The sequence below is a fragment of the Camelus bactrianus genome, chromosome 33, assembly GCF_048773025.1.
Source record: "Camelus bactrianus isolate YW-2024 breed Bactrian camel chromosome 33, ASM4877302v1, whole genome shotgun sequence".
In the NCBI taxonomy this organism is placed as follows: Eukaryota; Metazoa; Chordata; class Mammalia; order Artiodactyla; family Camelidae; genus Camelus; species Camelus bactrianus.
Genome location: NC_133571.1, coordinates 11,055,460 through 11,073,476, shown reverse-complemented (window position 1 = coordinate 11,073,476; position 18,017 = coordinate 11,055,460). Strand labels below are relative to the sequence as shown.

The following is an 18,017-nucleotide window of genomic DNA, read 5'->3' as shown; positions in this document are numbered from 1 at the left end:
TGACTTGGTCACTGATATCTTGGGAGTGGGAGACTGGTCGTTTTATCAGATAACTTTAGGAGAGAAATTCTAGATTAAGTGAGTTTGCATAACTCGCTTTATTTGATGATGACTTTCTATGTCTTCTTTGTTCCCTCCAGTGGCAGTTTGTTTTAAATTCCCACCAAGCATGTATATTATTTTTCTCTCTTTTTGACAGCAATGGTCCTCATTTCTAATGAATAGAAGAATTATGTCCAGAAGTATACTCTGTGTTTAAAATGCACACATGTTTAATTTGCAGTCCCACCACGTAATCTGATGATCGATATCCAGAAAGACACGGCGGTGGAAGGTGAGGAGATTGAGGTCAACTGTACCGCCATGGCCAGCAAGCCAGCCACGACCATCAGGTGGTTCAAAGGGAACAAGGAGCTAAAAGGTAAGATGCGAGTTGCCCTGCACTGTAGCCAGTCGGCACTTAATCCCCGCAAGAGTATACCTTTCCGGAATGCAAAGGTTGATGCAAGATATGCCCCCAACCAAAAATACTCATTTAGATGTAGTTCGTAATCAGTTACTAAATGCATCTGAGGCCAAAGCATAGCAGCAGTTTATTGTTCTAATTCATATCCAGCTTCTGTTGTTTGAGGGTTCATGGTGCAGTGTGTTGCTAGAGGTTTGTTCAGAGGCTTAGAAAGAACCAGGCCTGTAAACTAGAACTCTCTAGACCAGTTAGACCCACCGAGGTGTCCCCTGAGCTCAGGCTGGCCACGTCCGTACCTTTAGCTCTCCTTGCTTTTACCCTGTGACCCAGGGTGGGTCAGGACCCCAAATTCTCACATTATGCACTGAAAAAAATAAACAGTGAATGGTGACTACAGAGTCATCCAAACATCTGTGGGACTCTCAGCTGTTTTGACAGCGTGCTTTTCCTGCGAGAGTGGTTGCACTAAGCAGACTAAGAATTTATCTTAATTGTGAGTTTGCAGGCACCACCCTTCTTGCAAAATTTATGAGCGTGTCACCAGCCTGTTATTTTGCAAAGCTTCTGATTCCCTGGTGGCAGTGCGGGCAGCTCCTGTAACCCTGCCCCCATCCCATCGCCTCTCCCTCGGCACTGGGCCTCCAGACTTGATTCCTGGATCCTCAGACACCTGCCCCCTGAGCCTCTGCATGGCCTGAGGGATCCAGCCTACCCCCTAGTTGACCATTTCTTGTCAGTTTCTCAGGCAGGTCAGCATTCTGATTCCTTTCTTTGCAAAAGGTTGCCTTGCAAGTTGTACCCAGTACAAAGGACTCAGGGGCTGAACTCCTCTGGTCTTTGGACAGAAAATGCTAGCTGTGTGCCTCAGTTTTCTCTATAATGGGGATATTTGTATTTCCATACCTTATGTGATTCTTATAAAGGTGAAATGCAGGAATATCTATAAAGCATGGAGCTAGTGTCTGGGCCAAGGTAAGTGCTCTGCAGTTGCTTGTTAAATAAATAAAGAGTGCCAGGAAGAAAGGAAGAAGTCCTTTTAGAAAGAGGATATAAAAATCTATACTTGGAAACAGAGAAATCTATATATAACAGCTTAAGTTTCAAAAAGCTTGCTCTGTTTTCATCTCCTATTTCCTAGGTATGGTTTTGGAAGGAAGGAGTTTCTCATTTCCCCTCTGCTTTTCTGTCTAAGTGAATTGAGCCATTAAATGTGTACCGATAAGTACAAAACATTAAAAGAAAGTTAATGGTGCGTCATGTCCCGGGGAGTGCTGAGTTCGGGAAAGGGGCCTCCTCGGCCTATTCATCCCATCCGGAAGCCTCCTCCCTCCCTCTCTGGGTGTTCTTGGATGTGGCTCCCTTCTGGCCTGAAGCCTATATCTTACTCTGCTCTCTCCACTGCCACTGCACTTTCTGTGCTCTTCCCAAAGTCTCTGAGTTTGAACATTTCAATTACAATTTCAATTATGTAAATCTGTTTAGTTACTTTCCCTCTTCATTGTTGCTGATGGGGGTGGGCAAAGAGGGTTGTTTGTATCTTTACTCCCGATTGAATGACTGAAGGGGTTTGGATGCTGTCCTGGAATTTTTAAACCGCGTCACAGCGTAGATGTGTTAAGTTCAGATGGTTGTAGGGGGAAAAAAGTCTTGAGTTCTCTTCCCTCCTCCTGAACGCCTTGAGCAGTCAGATGTCAAAATGGGTCAACTTCCAGCTGCCTTTTTTGTGGGCAGTTTTAAGACAGAAGAAACATTATGTAACATATGTCAATAAAAATAGTATATAATATATGCAGCTGATTTTATCTTAGATACTATCCTGCCAGGCTGAAAAGTAGGAAATTTTCATTTTATCAGTTATCTGCCCACACAGTACCCTTATCCCAGTGACTCCCACTGTGTTTGCTAAAATAGTACTACTGGGGGAAGGAGGAGGATATACAAACAGAGAGACGGAAATTCACTCAACTCTGGTTTCTTGGTACCCGCCAGGCAAATCGGAGGTGGAGGAGTGGTCAGACATGTACACTGTGACTAGTCAGCTGATGCTAAAGGTGCACAAGGAGGATGACGGGGTCCCGGTGATCTGCCAGGTGGAGCACCCTGCCGTCACTGGAAACCTGCAGACCCAGCGGTACCTGGAAGTGCAGTGTGAGTACCCGTCTTAGTCCGTTCAGGCGGCCCTGGCAAACCTCCCACAGGCTGGTGGCTTACAAACAACAGAAACTTACTGCGTGCCGTTCTGGAGGCTGGGAAGTCCAAGGTCAGGGCACTGGCATGGCCACGTCCCAGCGAGAGCCCTCTTCCTCCTGGTTCGTGGCTGGCGCCTTCTCCCTGTGCCCTCATGCGGTGGAAGCGGCCAGAGAGCTCTCTGGACCCTCTGTTGTAAGAGCATGAGTCCCATTTGTGAGGGTGAAACCCTCACAATCTAGGCATTTCCCAAAGGCCCCACCGCCTTATCCTATCACACTGGGGATTCAGATTTCAACATACGAGTTTGTGGGGGGGACACAAACACTTAAACCGTAGCATCACCGCAAGTATTTTATCCTGAGGGTACAGAGTAGCAGTTTTTGAAAAACACTTCAGAAGCCACTTATTGAATACATATGTTTTTAGATAGTTTAGATAGAATTTTTCTCTTGTTGTCTCGGTAGAAAAATAATCAAAGGATTATTTTACTGAAACACTGCCATCTTAGTGCCAGTGAGGATTCTGAAAATACTACATTTAACCCAAATGTAAAATTTTAAAATGATTCCAATCTGCTCTAGCGCATGGCTTAATTAATTAAATTTTGTGAATATTGACTGTAATCATTTCTATGCCAACTTCAAAATCTAGGGTAATTTCCACCCCCCAGCTGTATTAACCCTATCGTTAAGTGCTGAATTTTTTTTAGCGAAGGGATTTTATTCCCACTGAACATCAGTGTTTTGTTGTAAGTTGCACGTTCTCTTCCACTTTAAGCCTAAATTAAAGCGATGAGTTTAAAAGTGGGGCTCTTTGGTATCAGTGCCACGGTCTTGATGGCTCCATCAATAAAAGCTGGGTGGTGGTGAGTGTCTCCTCCCTGCGCCCTGGAGACTAAAGATGTTCCCCCCTGCTTATCTCCTCTGGGTTCTGCTACTTGTGCAAAAAATATCTGGTTTTTGCACACAGTTATTCTTGCACCAAGGTTGTGGCTGAGTAGCCAGCTTCTCACTTCTTATCAAAAGGCTTCTATAACACGGCCTCTGAAAAATTCCAGGTGATACTTGAGTGTGGTGCACAGTGAAGGTGTTACAAGAGTTCGGTTAGATGGCTATGACAGGGCATCAGATAAAGAAGAGCATGACCCTCCAAGAATTCTGTTCATTTCTTAAGGGCTGCCGTAACAGATTTCCACATACTCAGTGGCTTCAAAAACAACAGAAATGTATTCTCTCGCCATTCTGGAGGGCAGAAGTCTGAAATCAAGGTGTCAGCATGGCCAGGCTCCCTCCAAAAGCTCTAGGGAGAAGATCCTTCCTTGCCTTTTCTGGCTTCTGGTGGCTCTGGGTGTTCCTTGGCTTGCGACCACATCACTCCCATCTGTCTCCATCTTGACCTGGCCTTCTTCTGTGTGTCTCTTGTAAGGACACTTGTCATTGGACTTAGGGCCCACCCAGATAACCCACAATGGTCTCAGTTCAATATCCTTAACTTAATTGCATCTGCAAAGACCCCTTTTCCAAATAAGCCACCGTCACGGGTGTCAGAGGGTAGGAAGTAGACGTATATTTGGGGGACCACTCTCCATCCCACTACAGTTTTTATCACCTGTTTAAATTGAGCAAAACAGGAAATAAGGGAAAGTTACACAAAGTTGCTTCTGCGAGACCATCCCATTCCAGCCTCCGCTGTGAGCCTGGCTCAATTTAACATTACATAATGCAGGTTCTTCTTGTTAATTCATTTCCTCTACTTCATTATGTAGCTTCATTATGGGCATCATGCTTATAATTTTCACATCGCTAGAACTATTGTGGTGTAATGTCCCTATAATGGGAAAACAGAAACGATCAGATATTATCTAAATTGGCAGATAGGAGATTTCTTGTAACTTTGTTAATATGTAATTCATTTAAGCAAACTTAATATCCATTAACTTTCCTTGTAGGGGCCCATTAGCCTTAATAATACATCAGCTTCTTTGTGAGACCTGAGTAGATACTCACCCGGTTCCCACCCCTAAACTCTTAGTTTCCCAGTGTCTTCCCCACCCACCTACAAAATTGCACTCACTCCCAAATGCAAAATCTTTGAAGCACTACACCTCCTACCCCTTGGAAGACTTGCTAATGATCTTTAGAAAGCATTTTCTTTTGAAGATTCAAGTGAGATTTGTCCTTCTAAGAAAAGGGATAAAACTGCATATCTGAATCCATTTGACCTCGGTCTTACGCATACTGCTAGCCCTTAACTGCAGGAAGGTGACTTTAAACGCCTTCCTCAAGTGAAGACACCTCCATGGATCATTTTTTACTTTTACATGGCACCCTTTTAATAGGAGATTCTCTGTTCTTTTACCCAACGTAAGCCACACAGACATTGTATCCTTGAAACACCATTTCTCGGAAGGTACGTGGGGAAAAATGTCTTCACATAAAGGAAGATTAAGGATTACAGAGAGTTCTGTTGATCTGAATGGAGTTTAGAGTCTGGTTTGGCATCTTAAAGAAGACTCTCTGTGCTCAAGGAAGTCAGCTGATGGCCCACTACCCTCCATTCCTCCATTTCTCCAGCCCATTGCTGAAAAATTGGCGGAGTCAGCCAGAAATTCCTTAAGTAGCTTCTTCAGACACAATTGGAATCCTCTACTTCATTACCCACCAGTTTTACTGCCCTTGAACACCAGCAGCCACAGATGACGAAAAGCCTCGTGCCTCAGACGCCCAAGGCACTCAGTCACTGGTCTCTTGAGCGTTCTCAGCCCTCGGCCAGCGGTGTTGGTGGTTCAGTTCCATTCCTCCCCTAGGACCCTTCTCTCCATAGACAAGCAGCACCATATCTTGATGGCCGTGCGAAGAGAAGAGATACTTGAATGCATGAGATTCAGCAGCCAGTCTGCATGGATGGTGAATTATTTTGGAAACCTTGTGAGGAGTAACATTAGATCATTATTTTTTAATTGTCAGCAGTTCTCAACTTTTTGGAGATCGTTGACCCCTTTAAAAATCCTTTGACAGCTGTGGAACTGGAAAAGATGAACATTCACCACATTTTCCTTCCAGTTTAGGGAGTCTATTTACCCTACACAATTTCCCTATTCCACTTTCACAAGTTTTACCAAATCCACAGATCATCTGTGTTCTTACCTCATTTAGAATGTTTCTTTAAGTCCTCTTACTGCTTTAACCTAGCCAAGCCCTATGTAAAAACACCTGTAAAATCATGAGTTTTATTTGCTATGTATAGTATAGCTAATAAACATTAAAAAGCAATATATAACTATTATTTTTTAACGTCCTTTCCTTTGCCACCTAGAAAGATTTCTTATACTCAGTGATAAACATCAGTTTATCACCAGGAAACCCTGAGCTGGTCCGTGGACCTCAGGTTAAGAATCACTCTCCTCTGGGTAAAGGAGACCACCCTGGGGGCAAATCTCAACTGATAGGTAGCAGTGGTGGTAAGTGCTTCACTTAGCTCAGCCCGGCCCACTTTGCTACACAGAGGTTTATGAAAACCTCTCTCTGCCTCATTGAAGGCAGATGGATATTAATCAGACTGAGAACACGGTAAGATGACAGATAATGGATTTGAGTTCTGTATAAATTGCGTCCTTTTAAGAAATATTATTTTTTAAAAAGGAAGTGAAATTATGAAAACCTACGTTGTATGCCATTAAAACACCTCACTTTAAAAATGACAAGAAGGAGGAGGAGGGAAATGAGGGCAAGTTTTGCACTCTCTCCTCGAGACAGAGTGCTACCGTGTTGCCTAGAAGACAGGTCTTGAGCTGTAACTTGGAATCCCTTTTGTCTTGTGGATTTAAGTCCTAATTAATTGAACACAAAATTTTGCAGCATTCATTTGGTAGGACACTTATTTGTGGTGCCAGGAGAAATTGTTGTGCCCAATTATGTGAAAAATCAGCCAGATGTGTATGCTGTCATACTTTTAATAATCCTTAAGTTTTTGGTGAGTACAGATATTAATTGTGTAGTATGCATGGAAGTGATTAACATCAATGTAATTTATCATCTGGAGATTTCTGAACATAAATAAATGAGTTGTTTTGTTCAGCAAGGTGTTGACCTCTCAGAATTAGTGAATTAATGTCCCCCCCTCCCTTTTTTTTTTATTATAAATATGAAAGGCACCACAATCAGCCAAGTGTTCAGTTATTTGATTTTCTGGGGCATTAGCCGCTCTTGTTTGTGACATTTCCCTGTTGGGTGCTCGTTTGCAAGCTCATTAATAAGGTTTTCTCCTAGGACCGTTGCTGGGAACGAAGAACATACAGTAGGGCTCTTAGTTTTCTAGCTTTCATTCTGGGTCTCAGCAAGGATACGGCGGCAGCACGCAGTTAAACGTTTAAAACAGAAAATAATTATGCTCGTGAGCTGGAATTCAAAGCTCTCTTTCCTTAGATGTTAGGCAGAGAACAGTTTTGCTTTTCATGTTCTGAGCTGTGTGACCCTCAACTCTTTCTGTGTGGTTTTTACTCTTTCGAATGTATGTCGATGGAGCGTTGCTGAAATTTACAACATGGTTGATTACAGCAGAACGTGATACAATTGTAGCCCGGTTAGTGGGGCTTCAGATCTGAGCGAACACACTCTTGTCAAATAAAAGCCTGTTTAAAGGAGAGCAGTTCAGTGTCTGAGCGTTAAAAGAAAACTGTCTAAATAGCATCAAGGTGGCAACACATAGCGACATGAGCTGGGAATTCAAAGAGAAGCTGTGACCCTCAGTATGAAATTCAGATTGCCGTGCGAGGGGGAAGCCTTACTCTGGACCCAGGTGAATCCAAGGCTCTGGAATGACTGCTGTGTGTCTTTGGCTTTCCCCCATCACAGCCTCGCCCTTTAAAATGTTTTGCAAAAATCCTCCTCCAGTGAGGGTTTTGTGTGTGTGCATATCTGAAAAAAAAAAAATTAAGAGATGAGTTTTGAAAGGGAGAATGAAAACAAAGACTCTCAAAATGGGCGTTTGAATGCCTTCCCTGCTCTGCTTATCATCCGACAGTTCATCGTGTTCGTGGGTATCATTTTCAAAATGAGTTTTATTGACTCAGTGTAGCCAGGTGTTTTGTAAATCCATATTCCTGTGCACCCAGGGTCTGCAGAAGGCTTGATTTTTTTTTCTTTCATTCCTTCAATTGGGGGAAATTTGGTCATTGAGGAGATGATCAAAATCTATTCTTTATCTGTGCCAAAATAAACGTTTGTCTGGTATCGATGGTGCCCTGCAGTGAAGAAGGGAGAAAAACCTGGAAATTGGAAAATCTTTCCTGTTTGGAATGGAAGATAAGATAAGATAAGACACAGTTTCCAATGGCAGCACCCATATCACATTCTCTCCCCCATCAGTTCTGTTCCCAGGTTGTATTCTTCAAAGCATAATAACTGGCGTTTTCTGATTTGCCCTGTTTCTCTGTGATCTCTGGTTTTTTGTTTTTCTTTTAAAGGATGTGCTCTTCCTCCCACTCTCCCTTTCCTTTATTTTTTTAAAGTGATAAATTGAGTCTCAGGGAAGTTATTTCTGGGTTTATCATTCCTCTTGAGAAATAATCAAGGCATGGCGACCCCTTGAATCAAACTAACGTTTTAACGTATCATTTTTTGTGTTAACACAGAGTAGAGGTGGGTCTCAGTTCCTGACACTATTAACTCTACAGAGCATTGGTGAGGCATTTTGCAGTGCCAAAGGGGACAGGAGGCTGAGTACCAATACTCAAAAAACAGCGAGTTAACATTGGGCCAGATACATTGTGAGCAAGACTTGACTGACATGACTCTTGGGGAAGAAGGCCTTTGCCATCTTCCCTGCCTTCTTGATAAGAGGCGTCTTAACTAGGACTGTCTTCCCGTGTCTCACTGTCTGACCTAATGTATTTGGGAGAGATGTCTCTCTGTGGCTGTGGACGTTGAATACTATGTGGTGAAAGTAGGCTTCTCATGTGCACTCTTAATGGTTTTTAACTCAAGATCAAATGTTGATTCTGTGGAAGTTGAAGTGGTTGTGAAGCGAACACCTCAAAAATCTAAAAAAGAATGGTCCAACATCTTTTATGATTTCCTTTAAGATACCACCTTGAGATACACCCAAAAATACTAAGGAAATGTGGAATGAAATGGAAGCATGTAAATCACAACACCTGGGCTGAACCTCAGACGTGGGCAGCCGGACTGACCTTCTAAAAGAAAAAGGGAATTATGTCTTGCGATGGGGGCTTTTAAAGTGATTAAACAGGGAGGCTGTAGGACCAGTCTAATTAGGTGACTCTGATACCTTGGTAACTTACATAAACAAACTGAAACCTAATCTAGGGTCACTGGACTCCCAGGAAGTGAAGCTTAAACACAGCCAATCACAAGCAGCTAACCAGGCTTCCCAGATAAGGCAACAGCTCAAATGCTAACCAATCAAATAATTCCTTTGCTTTACGTCCACGTCTTCTCTGTAAAAGCCTTTCCCCCAGCTCTTGTTGGAGCATTTGCAGTTTGGGTTGCCCTGTTCGAATGGATGTATGCTCAAACAGACACTTGAAAATTTTAACGTGCCTGGTTTATCTTATAACTTGGCTAAGATGGATTCTGGGCTGCTTGTTGTTTTGTTTTCGTTTTTGTTTTTCTTGTAGCAGAGCCAGAAGTCCATACCCCAATATTTTCCCTGCTGTCTCATTCATTCATTCACTTGGTAAATCTGTATGGAATGCCCACTGCATGCCAAGCACTGGCACTGTTCTGGGCACCAGGGATACAAAAAAAAACAAGAAATTTTCTTCTTATAGAGCTAACGCTCTTGTGCAGGAAATCCTGCCATGAAGGCTTTCTCACCCAGCATTCACTTTCAAATTTTGAGGATTTCTCAACGATATGGAAGAGTGCTGTGTGATAGTGAGTGTGCACCCCACTTAAAAGGCACTGGAAACAACTTTCTGCCACAACATCACAGAATAAAATTTGATTCTGTTGGATAAACAGTCATTTCAATATCCACAAAACTACTTACAAGTTGCAGCAAGAGGAAATTGCATTTGACTGTGGAAAGTGGCGCGGGCTCTCTGGCCCCACGGCCGCCCCCCCAGATTTGGCTCATCCCGCTAGCAATAGCTCAGCCCTCCTCTCCAAGTGCGGCTTAAGTGCTCCGATTTATACAACAGATGCGCCAGCAGGAGGTCCTTCACCTTGCGAACAAACAAAATAAGCGGCAGTGAAAATTGTTCATGAATGAATGATGACAATGGAAAGCAAACCTTTTGCAAGATGTTCTCGTTAACTCCTCTGAGAGCTCGCTGTGACTCTGTTCTCTAACCTGCCCCAACCACCTCGTGGGACAAGACATCGCCCTCCTTCAGAGCAAAGCGGTCCTCTCTCCCCGCCATTTAGGTGGCCATGTTATAGGGGCTGATTCTTGCTTTCGGCTCCAAGAGCCCCTCCTACTCACCAGATCTCAGGGTTATCTCTGCATTGTCGTGCTCCTCCAAACTGCAGTAATCCTCCATTGATGGACAAAGATTTTCAGTCAGTGCTTCCGCAGCCGAATGCACAGGCACTGACCCAAACCATCTCCCAGCTGTTCTGATACATCTGGGGCCCCGCTGCCCTGCCTTCTCCCCAGTAGGCCTGAAACAATTAGCACTTGGTCCACAGGCATCCAGTCTCACTCTAACTGGTGTTTCAGAATATTGGGCGACATCGAAGTAAGGGCCACTGAAGCGCCTGTGTCCCACGGGCACCTGCAGGAGCAGATTTGCCCTCAGGTCCTTGGGCCGGCATGCCATCAGCACCTCAAAGAGCATTTGATGCCCACATCCCCTGATGGAGAAACTCCCAGGGAGGGAAAGTGTCAGGAGCACCTGGAATGACAGGCCTCCCCCTGCCGGAGTATCAGGGCGCCTTCCCTCTTGCTTCAGTTCTCCTCCTCTCTGGTACCTGGGAAGGGTGACACCCCAGGCAAAAGGAAACCACAAAGTCCTTTTTCAATAAGAAATGTTATTAAAGACCTGATGTGTTAGTGTGAAGAAGACTGTGACTTTTCATTTACATGGGAAAGTGACATACAGGTTCCAGCGTCTTGAGTTTCATCTTCTGAAAAGATCATAGAATGTAGTGCAAGGTCAGGCTGGCATGAAATCAATTGAAATCTGCCAGCAAGCCATTCTAACCTCTTTAAGAGTTTCCTTTTATATATATTTTTCCCTTTATAGAGCGAGCAAAGTCCATTTAAAGAGAGTCTCATCAAATCAGACTGTCTTTCTAATATTATTTTTTTAATTGGTTGCCGCTGTAGTGTGACCTAAAGCCTCCTGGTATTTAACCCTCTGTGTGACTTTGACGAATGGACAAATTTTGTCTGCTCTAGCAGTCTTGTTAAAAATCTTTCACGGGTTTTTTTTTGTTTGTTTAATTACAGTGTATTATGAAAACCTCAGATCCCTCAACCTAATTGATTGGCTGTTGGTGATGCCATCTCTATAACTAATGTTCCATGAGTGCCCAGAACGAACTATTCTTCTTATTTTTGTATAGCAGTTCCATTTTATAATGACATGAAGCCACTCTGAGTGATAAATTTCTGGGCAGTGACTGCACTTGGGTAGAAAGTGTCACCTGGCCTTGTGCCTTCCAACACCAACCAAGGCATAAAACGATCACCCAGAAAACATCCTGGGCCTTACCTCATTACTTAAAAATAAATCTTGGAGTTTGGTTCTGTTTCAGAAAAGATTCGGTGGGTTATAATATTTGATTTATGAACATAATTAAAATATAAGTGGTAAGCTCTGGGCTATTCAGTCAGCCACATGGGTTGTTCAATATTTTGACATATGCGCCTTATATTCAGGATCTTCCTGGGAAAATTGAATCCCTGGATTCTAGAGGTGCCAGTGGGGTCCCAGGGCTTCTATTGCACCTGTTGAGAATACTCGAGTTCCTCTTTCAGGGCGAAGGAGGGAGAATCGAATTTGGTTTTTAAGTTTCCTTTACCCAGAGATGGATCTTGGCACATAGACCCTCTGTTTGGCGCCTAGGCTGGGCGTGAAGATAGCTCAGCTGCCCACAGTCGAATCATATGCCTGCAAATACTGCACATGTCACCAGAGGAGGGCATTTTTCTGCATAATACAAGCAAAATTAATGTTTACCTTTCCAGCCAGCTATTAAGGTAACTGTGGCAGCTGTACCCATAAGTAGATGGTAGATGTTTCTCCAGAAACCGAAAGAGTAAATTGGGAAAATCAGTTATCAAAATTGAGGGTGTACTTCCTATGGCTCAGTATATGATTTTTTTTTAACGTAAATTCCAGGTACAGCAAGCCCTTCGCTTAGTCTTCCCAATTTATGTGAGTAATTGACAACTGGTAAATAGCCATTAGGAACGTGAAAAGCATTTAACTAAAACAAGCTCAGTGGTACTGAAAAGGCAGGGCGGATAGATTTTCAGCACTGTCTTTATTATTAATGGAAGTTGAGCATGAAAAAACCCTTAGTGAGCTGTGCTGAAAAATACACTCTCTCTGTTTGCTTGTAAATTACACAAAGAAAAAAAAGGACCAAAAAAAACCTTCTACATAGACCAGCAAGCATTCTGCTTCCCCTTAGTTAATGGGTCAAAGTCAGCAGTGCATGGAAAATGCAGACCTTCCGTGGATCAGAGATTAACCTATAAGCAAATGTTACATTTCAGCCCAAATCTGGGGCTTTAAATTTAGCCTCGCCCAGAACGGTTCCCTGGGTAAGAGCGACAGAGGTTCCACTCACCAGGAACTCCTAAGTGCTGCTTTTTCTGGGTAGGAACTCTAAGGGAGCCGGTGTTTTGTTGTCTGTATTTTCAGTGGCATAACCTTTACCTATTATTTATGTATTTATTTATTTTGTACCTTTTGGGGTATCTTTTAAACTTTACCAACTAGCTCTGTGTGCATGTGTGTTATACCACCCAAAAAAAAAAAAAAAAAAAACCAGACCCGCGAATGTCACCCAGTGGTTGTATTCAGCCAATGAGAGCGTCTGCAGCTCTAGGCCAGCAGCCAGCTCTCATGCAAGATCATCCTGTCTACCCTTTACGAGCGTCTCTGCCTCTTTTTAACGACCTCCTTCCCAACCCAGTTATCAGTATCTGGAGACCCCCACGCCATCTTGCTGTTAGACATTTCCTTTGTCCACAAGTCCAAGAATAGAACCGTGTTACTTGCAGGGGTCAGCTGGAGCTGTCGGGCCTGTTAACTTATGTTCTCTGGCAAGTGACTTAACTCCTTAGAAAGCATCACCAATTCAGTGTGCAGTGCACACTGATGTGCAAGAAGCCTCTCTTAAAAGGTTTTGAATGCCACGTGGTTTTCAGAGACATAAGAGGAAGCTCCAGTGCTAGGAACACGACTATAAAAATACATCCAGAAAGCAGCTGTCCCTAGAGAGGACCTTGTGCAACTTATTTGGCAGTGTACAGGTTGAGATCGCTGAGCCCTGCCGAATTGCTTTTTGCTCTGTTATTCCGTGGCGTGAATCCGTATCGCTCTTTGCTCACTTTTTCCATAGGGTGAATATATTTAATGAACTAACCATTGCTTGTGAAAGGCCAAGGGGCTATTGTTTAGGGGGTGGGATTGTCCGAGAAAGTAAAGTTATGGAAATTATTTTGACCTTTCAGCCAACTGACGTCCTGCCCTTTCACCTTTATTACCTCTTGGGTACCTTTCCAAAAAATATACATTTACAGAGCCGCAGAATTAACTGAGAAAACTGATTTAGGGACTGATAGCTTGTTAATTCAGCAGAGGAGAAAAAAAAAAATCTCCCAATTCCACTGAGGTTTTATTTGTAAATGTATTTGTGTGTGCATCTTAGTTAATTCCAGCACCCCAACCCCTGTACCTCCTAGCCTTCCTCTTTCATTCCCACACCCCCACAAACTCACAAACACAGTTTTTAAATAGTGGAAATAAGATCTCCATCACTAAGATATTCACTTACACTGAGGAATACATCACTTAGGAATACCTAAGTACTTTGCTGCATTAGGAAGCCATACTTGGTATTCTTGGTTTTAATTATGAATTGCCATTGGGAAATGTGGTTTTGAATCAGAAATCCCTCCCGACGTACATTTCATGGGGCTGTCTCTCTTTATGTTATCTCTGTGACCTTGGACGACCTACATCATTCTCTGGGTCCCAATGTTCTCATCCTTATAACTAGGCTCCTTCCACCACCAGTGATGATTGCGACGATAGTCGGCTCTCAGTAACTGTCAGTTTCCTTCCTTCCTTCTTCTATGTTTACGTTTTGACATCATGGAGTTTCATTAAAGGCATCCAGAACCTCCCAGTTCTTTATTCTTAGAGCCATTTGAGTGGAATTCAGGAGTTTTGCCTCTCCCACTGGAACACAAGAGCACAGAAGAGGCAAACAATATGCAGTGTCACAACATATTGTCACATAGTAGTATAGGATCTGTGATAAAATGTATCAATTCTGAGCACCACATATATCTGTGGCTTCACCTCAGCATGAAGGCAAATGAGTTTCCTTTAGCTTGAGTGAGTCTGGAGATAAACTTCAATGTAACAAAATGTATTTCACAGGAAATGTTTGATGTGGCACAGTTGGCTTATGAATCTCTTATCTGTTCGTGGTTCGCTCCTTAGAGTTATTAGTCAATTTAATTTGAGCAAATGCCAGGATTACTAACTAATTAGAAGGATGTTACTGAAGGCAGGAGGATGGGGGGAGAGTGAGTGCTGCCGGTGTGGGGTTTGTGACAGCGCGTGTGTCTGGTTCTGCCTGATGATATCATTTGCTAAACATTATACTTTGTGTTGTTGTCACACAGATAAGCCGCAAGTGCATATTCAGATGACTTATCCTCTACAAGGCCTAACCCGGGAAGGGGACGCGCTTGAGTTAACATGTGAAGCCATCGGGAAGCCCCAGTAAGTTCCGAAGGCCAAGGTTGGCAGAGGGTCGTGAGCAGTAAATGTCACAACGCAGAGATGTGCGTTCACAACTCATTGGCTTGTCACCTGTCTCCTGCTGTCAAGGATGGAAGCGCTTTCAGGAAATAAAAGAATATCCCGTGAAAAGGGAAACGAATAATCTCTGGTCCTTAAGGGTGAGGATCAGGAGAAAAATGAAATGCCAGCTCAGACTGAAATCTCAGCTAATTCTATTTTATTATCATCAACATGATTGTCAGCACTGTTTTCTCTCACACACACAAAATAATCCTAATAAATTTTTAGCGGGCCCATAGTCTAATGATATATCTGCTACCTTCTGTGTTAATGTCTAAGCTGCTGGAAAGATGGTTTTCAGGCTTAAATTAAGCCACTGTGTTTAGGGCCAGCTGTAGGCCAATGAATTTGCCCTGACTTTCATTTTTCCTCTTCTCTCAAGGAAAAGTGACTCCTAGAAATATTTTCATTAGTAAGGAATGGTTCTGGAATTTTTCTCAAGGAACATATACATACTACTGCATAAGAGAAAAGAACTAACTCTTATTTTATTGGAACACTCTTATTTTATTGACAAGTATGAAAAAGCTAATTCACTTGCTCCTGCTAAATGAATGAAAGCGAATTAGGGAAACCACATATGTTATCTCCATAAGACAGCGCCCAAGCCACGTGGTGGTACCACGTTAGCTATTACTCAGTTTAGTTTGGGGAGGAAGAGGGAATCCTTTCATCTTCCTAATATGAGTGAAAAGTGTTTTTACCTGTTTCTGAGGGAAAAAAACAATCCGTGGACTCATCACATGGAACCACAGGTCCATGTGGGCATTGGGAGCGCTCAGACTCCTAGTGGCCCCAACAAAAAACAGCATTGAGCTCCCTCTGCTGTCCCTGTACTGTGATTTTTTTTTCCCCTCTCAGAGTTTTGCTAACCAGCATCCTTATCACAGTTTTCATACAAGGACCCCGGAGCATCTTAACAAAGCTTCCCCAAAGTCTTTGGAAAGAATTCTCCCTATTACAGCTAAGCGATGCTCGGTGATGGGGAACACAGAGCCGCAGGGAGCCTGGCTGCCGTGGGCTCTCTTCCCACGTCAGCCCTCCCTACTTTGTGCGCACTTCTCCAGGGGCAAGAATTTGCTTCTCTCTATAATAACCGTTCAGAGCTGTAAAGATCACCTTTGGGAAGGAGGAGGTGGTCTCGGTTCTGATTTGCTTTTCCTCGGGTGTTTCCAAGTGACTTGATTTTAAGCGCTTCCAGCTTTAGCAGAGCCGTCTTCTCTTTTGAACTCTGCAAAAGACTCAGCTCTTTCTTTGTGTAACCTGTTTGAATTCCACCCCTGTTAGCCTCTTTCCTTCAAAACAATCCGGTGGCAAAAAAAAACCTGTCGCCATCCCCTTGCCACATGCAATAGCACATTCAGCCACGTTAACCACATTTACAGACTGTGGCTTGCTAACCTGTAGTTTGTTTCCGTGCTTTTTTTTTTCCCTCTGAAGAAGGTACTGTGTTCAATTGAATGTGCTGTAGGGCCAGTAAATTACATGTTTCCTTCAGGACATTTATGCCAGAGAGAGTGTTTGTTCCTCTCAAATAGGACCGGGTCCCTGGTTGTATGAGCAACACGTGGTACTCGGCCTTCTAGCATATCACCTATTTATTTTCTCAAGAAATTGCATACAATAAAAATGGTAATTTAACATGCCATTAAATGTGGTGAATATTCTCAGCACTTACCCCACTGATGGTTTCAGCTGTCAAGCGGCAGGACCAGAGGTCTGACGGCCTTTGGTCCTATTAGCCATTGCCTACAAGGTGGACATTTGCAGGACTAATTTTTAAATAATTTACTGGGTTGTGACAAACCCATGTGTAATTAAAGAAAAATTGTGACTTCACATCCCATTTGAAAACTGGAATGCTACTTGACAGGGCTCTGTTGAGTATCCGTTCTTTATTGAAGTAGGGGTCTTGGGTCACAACACGGTTCCTAAAGGAAGCTACTTTTACGCTGGCATCTCTGTGGCCCTTTCTTTCAAAAGGAAATGTTCAGGCCTAGTCCTAGGTGGCCTCGATTCCATAGTGGATTGAAGGAGCCGCCCTGAAGAGCTGAAATTAGAAATTCAGTGAGTTTGAAAAGATCCTGTGTGTGGCATGCAGTTTGGGCACTGGAGCATCTTATGAAATTCACTTTTTCCTGATGGATACAAACATGGCCTTTAAATCACTAAAACAAACTCCTTTCTGATAAGCAAGTGCCGTAGGACCCTAGAAGTCCACGTGGAGGTGCAGTCCCTCCACAGCCATTACCCTGAGAGCTGGTCCCTCGAACTGAGGGCCGGCAGGTGCACACACAGGGGAGATGGGGAATGGCCTACGGACCTTGGAGAGACAGGGAAGGAAGGCATTTTGCCAAGGAACATATAGATTAAGTGGGTTGGGGCATCAGAGGATACGGTGGCATCTTGAGCTGGAAGAGGTGGGGTTATGGGTAAGGGATAAGGGGAGAGGAAGTGATTGCATCTTTCCAGAATGAAAAGAGGTGATTTTTCAAACAGCAGAGGCCAGAGAAAGCACTATTCAGATGTAAAGTCCATTCCTTTTTTGCAAAACTTGAAATCCACTTAAATATCACAAGTGGCTTTCTAAGCAAGGATCTTGGTGTGTTAGTAACCATGAGATTAATGCATGAATCACTAGCCAAGGATTTGATTTTTTCCCCCTAATTAATGAGATGATTAACAATAGGTGAGCTCTGTCCTGTCTGAATTGGTGTGAAGCCACACAGCAGGGCATAAAAATAGGGCACATTGGTTTATTTGCTGATTTGTTGAAGATGAATTGGAAATAATGAGATTCCTGCTTGTGGTCTGTTGAAAGTTTTTCAACACCTGATAATTTTTTTTAATGATATTCCAAACAGATTTGTGGCGCCTTCACAGTTGTAATTCTGTGAACTTAAAATATCTCCAGTCGGTCCTCTTTAATTGTGTCACCCTGCATGTGATTCATTTACTGCGTGGTTGAGAAGTTTGACGCAGACGTCTTGGTGGGAAATAATAATGCTGCCGATCTCTCTCCCTCTCCTCTGCAGGCCGTTGATGGTAACTTGGGTGAGAGTCGATGATGAAATGCCTCAACACGCCGTCCTGTCGGGGCCTAACCTGTTCATCAATAACCTAAACAAAACAGATAATGGTACCTACCGCTGCGAGGCTTCCAACATAGTGGGGAAAGCTCATTCGGATTATATGCTGTATGTATACGGTACGTGAGAAGGTGAAGCCCTCTTCCATTCAGCTCATTCACAATGTAGCTGCTGCTGGTGATTCATGCCCAGAGCTTTTGGTCAAGTTGAAAACCAAAAAACCAGTTTGTTTCCTCCAGCGATGAAACGAGCCTGG

At 43.3% G+C, this 18,017-nt stretch overlaps 1 protein-coding gene across 4 annotated transcripts in view; it reads left to right on the top strand.

The window, feature by feature from the left end:
* CADM1 (cell adhesion molecule 1) overlaps positions 1–18,017 on the top strand; it is a 315,921-nt gene that overhangs the window by 258,137 nt on the left and 39,767 nt on the right. For all 4 annotated transcript variants that reach the window (XM_074357171.1, XM_074357174.1, XM_074357173.1 and 1 more), the window contains exons 4-7: positions 284–421; positions 2,456–2,614; positions 14,492–14,591; positions 17,708–17,880. In XM_074357171.1, the coding sequence (XP_074213272.1) occupies positions 284–421; positions 2,456–2,614; positions 14,492–14,591; positions 17,708–17,880 (570 nt within the window). The remainder of the gene's footprint in view (positions 1–283; positions 422–2,455; positions 2,615–14,491; positions 14,592–17,707; positions 17,881–18,017) is intronic.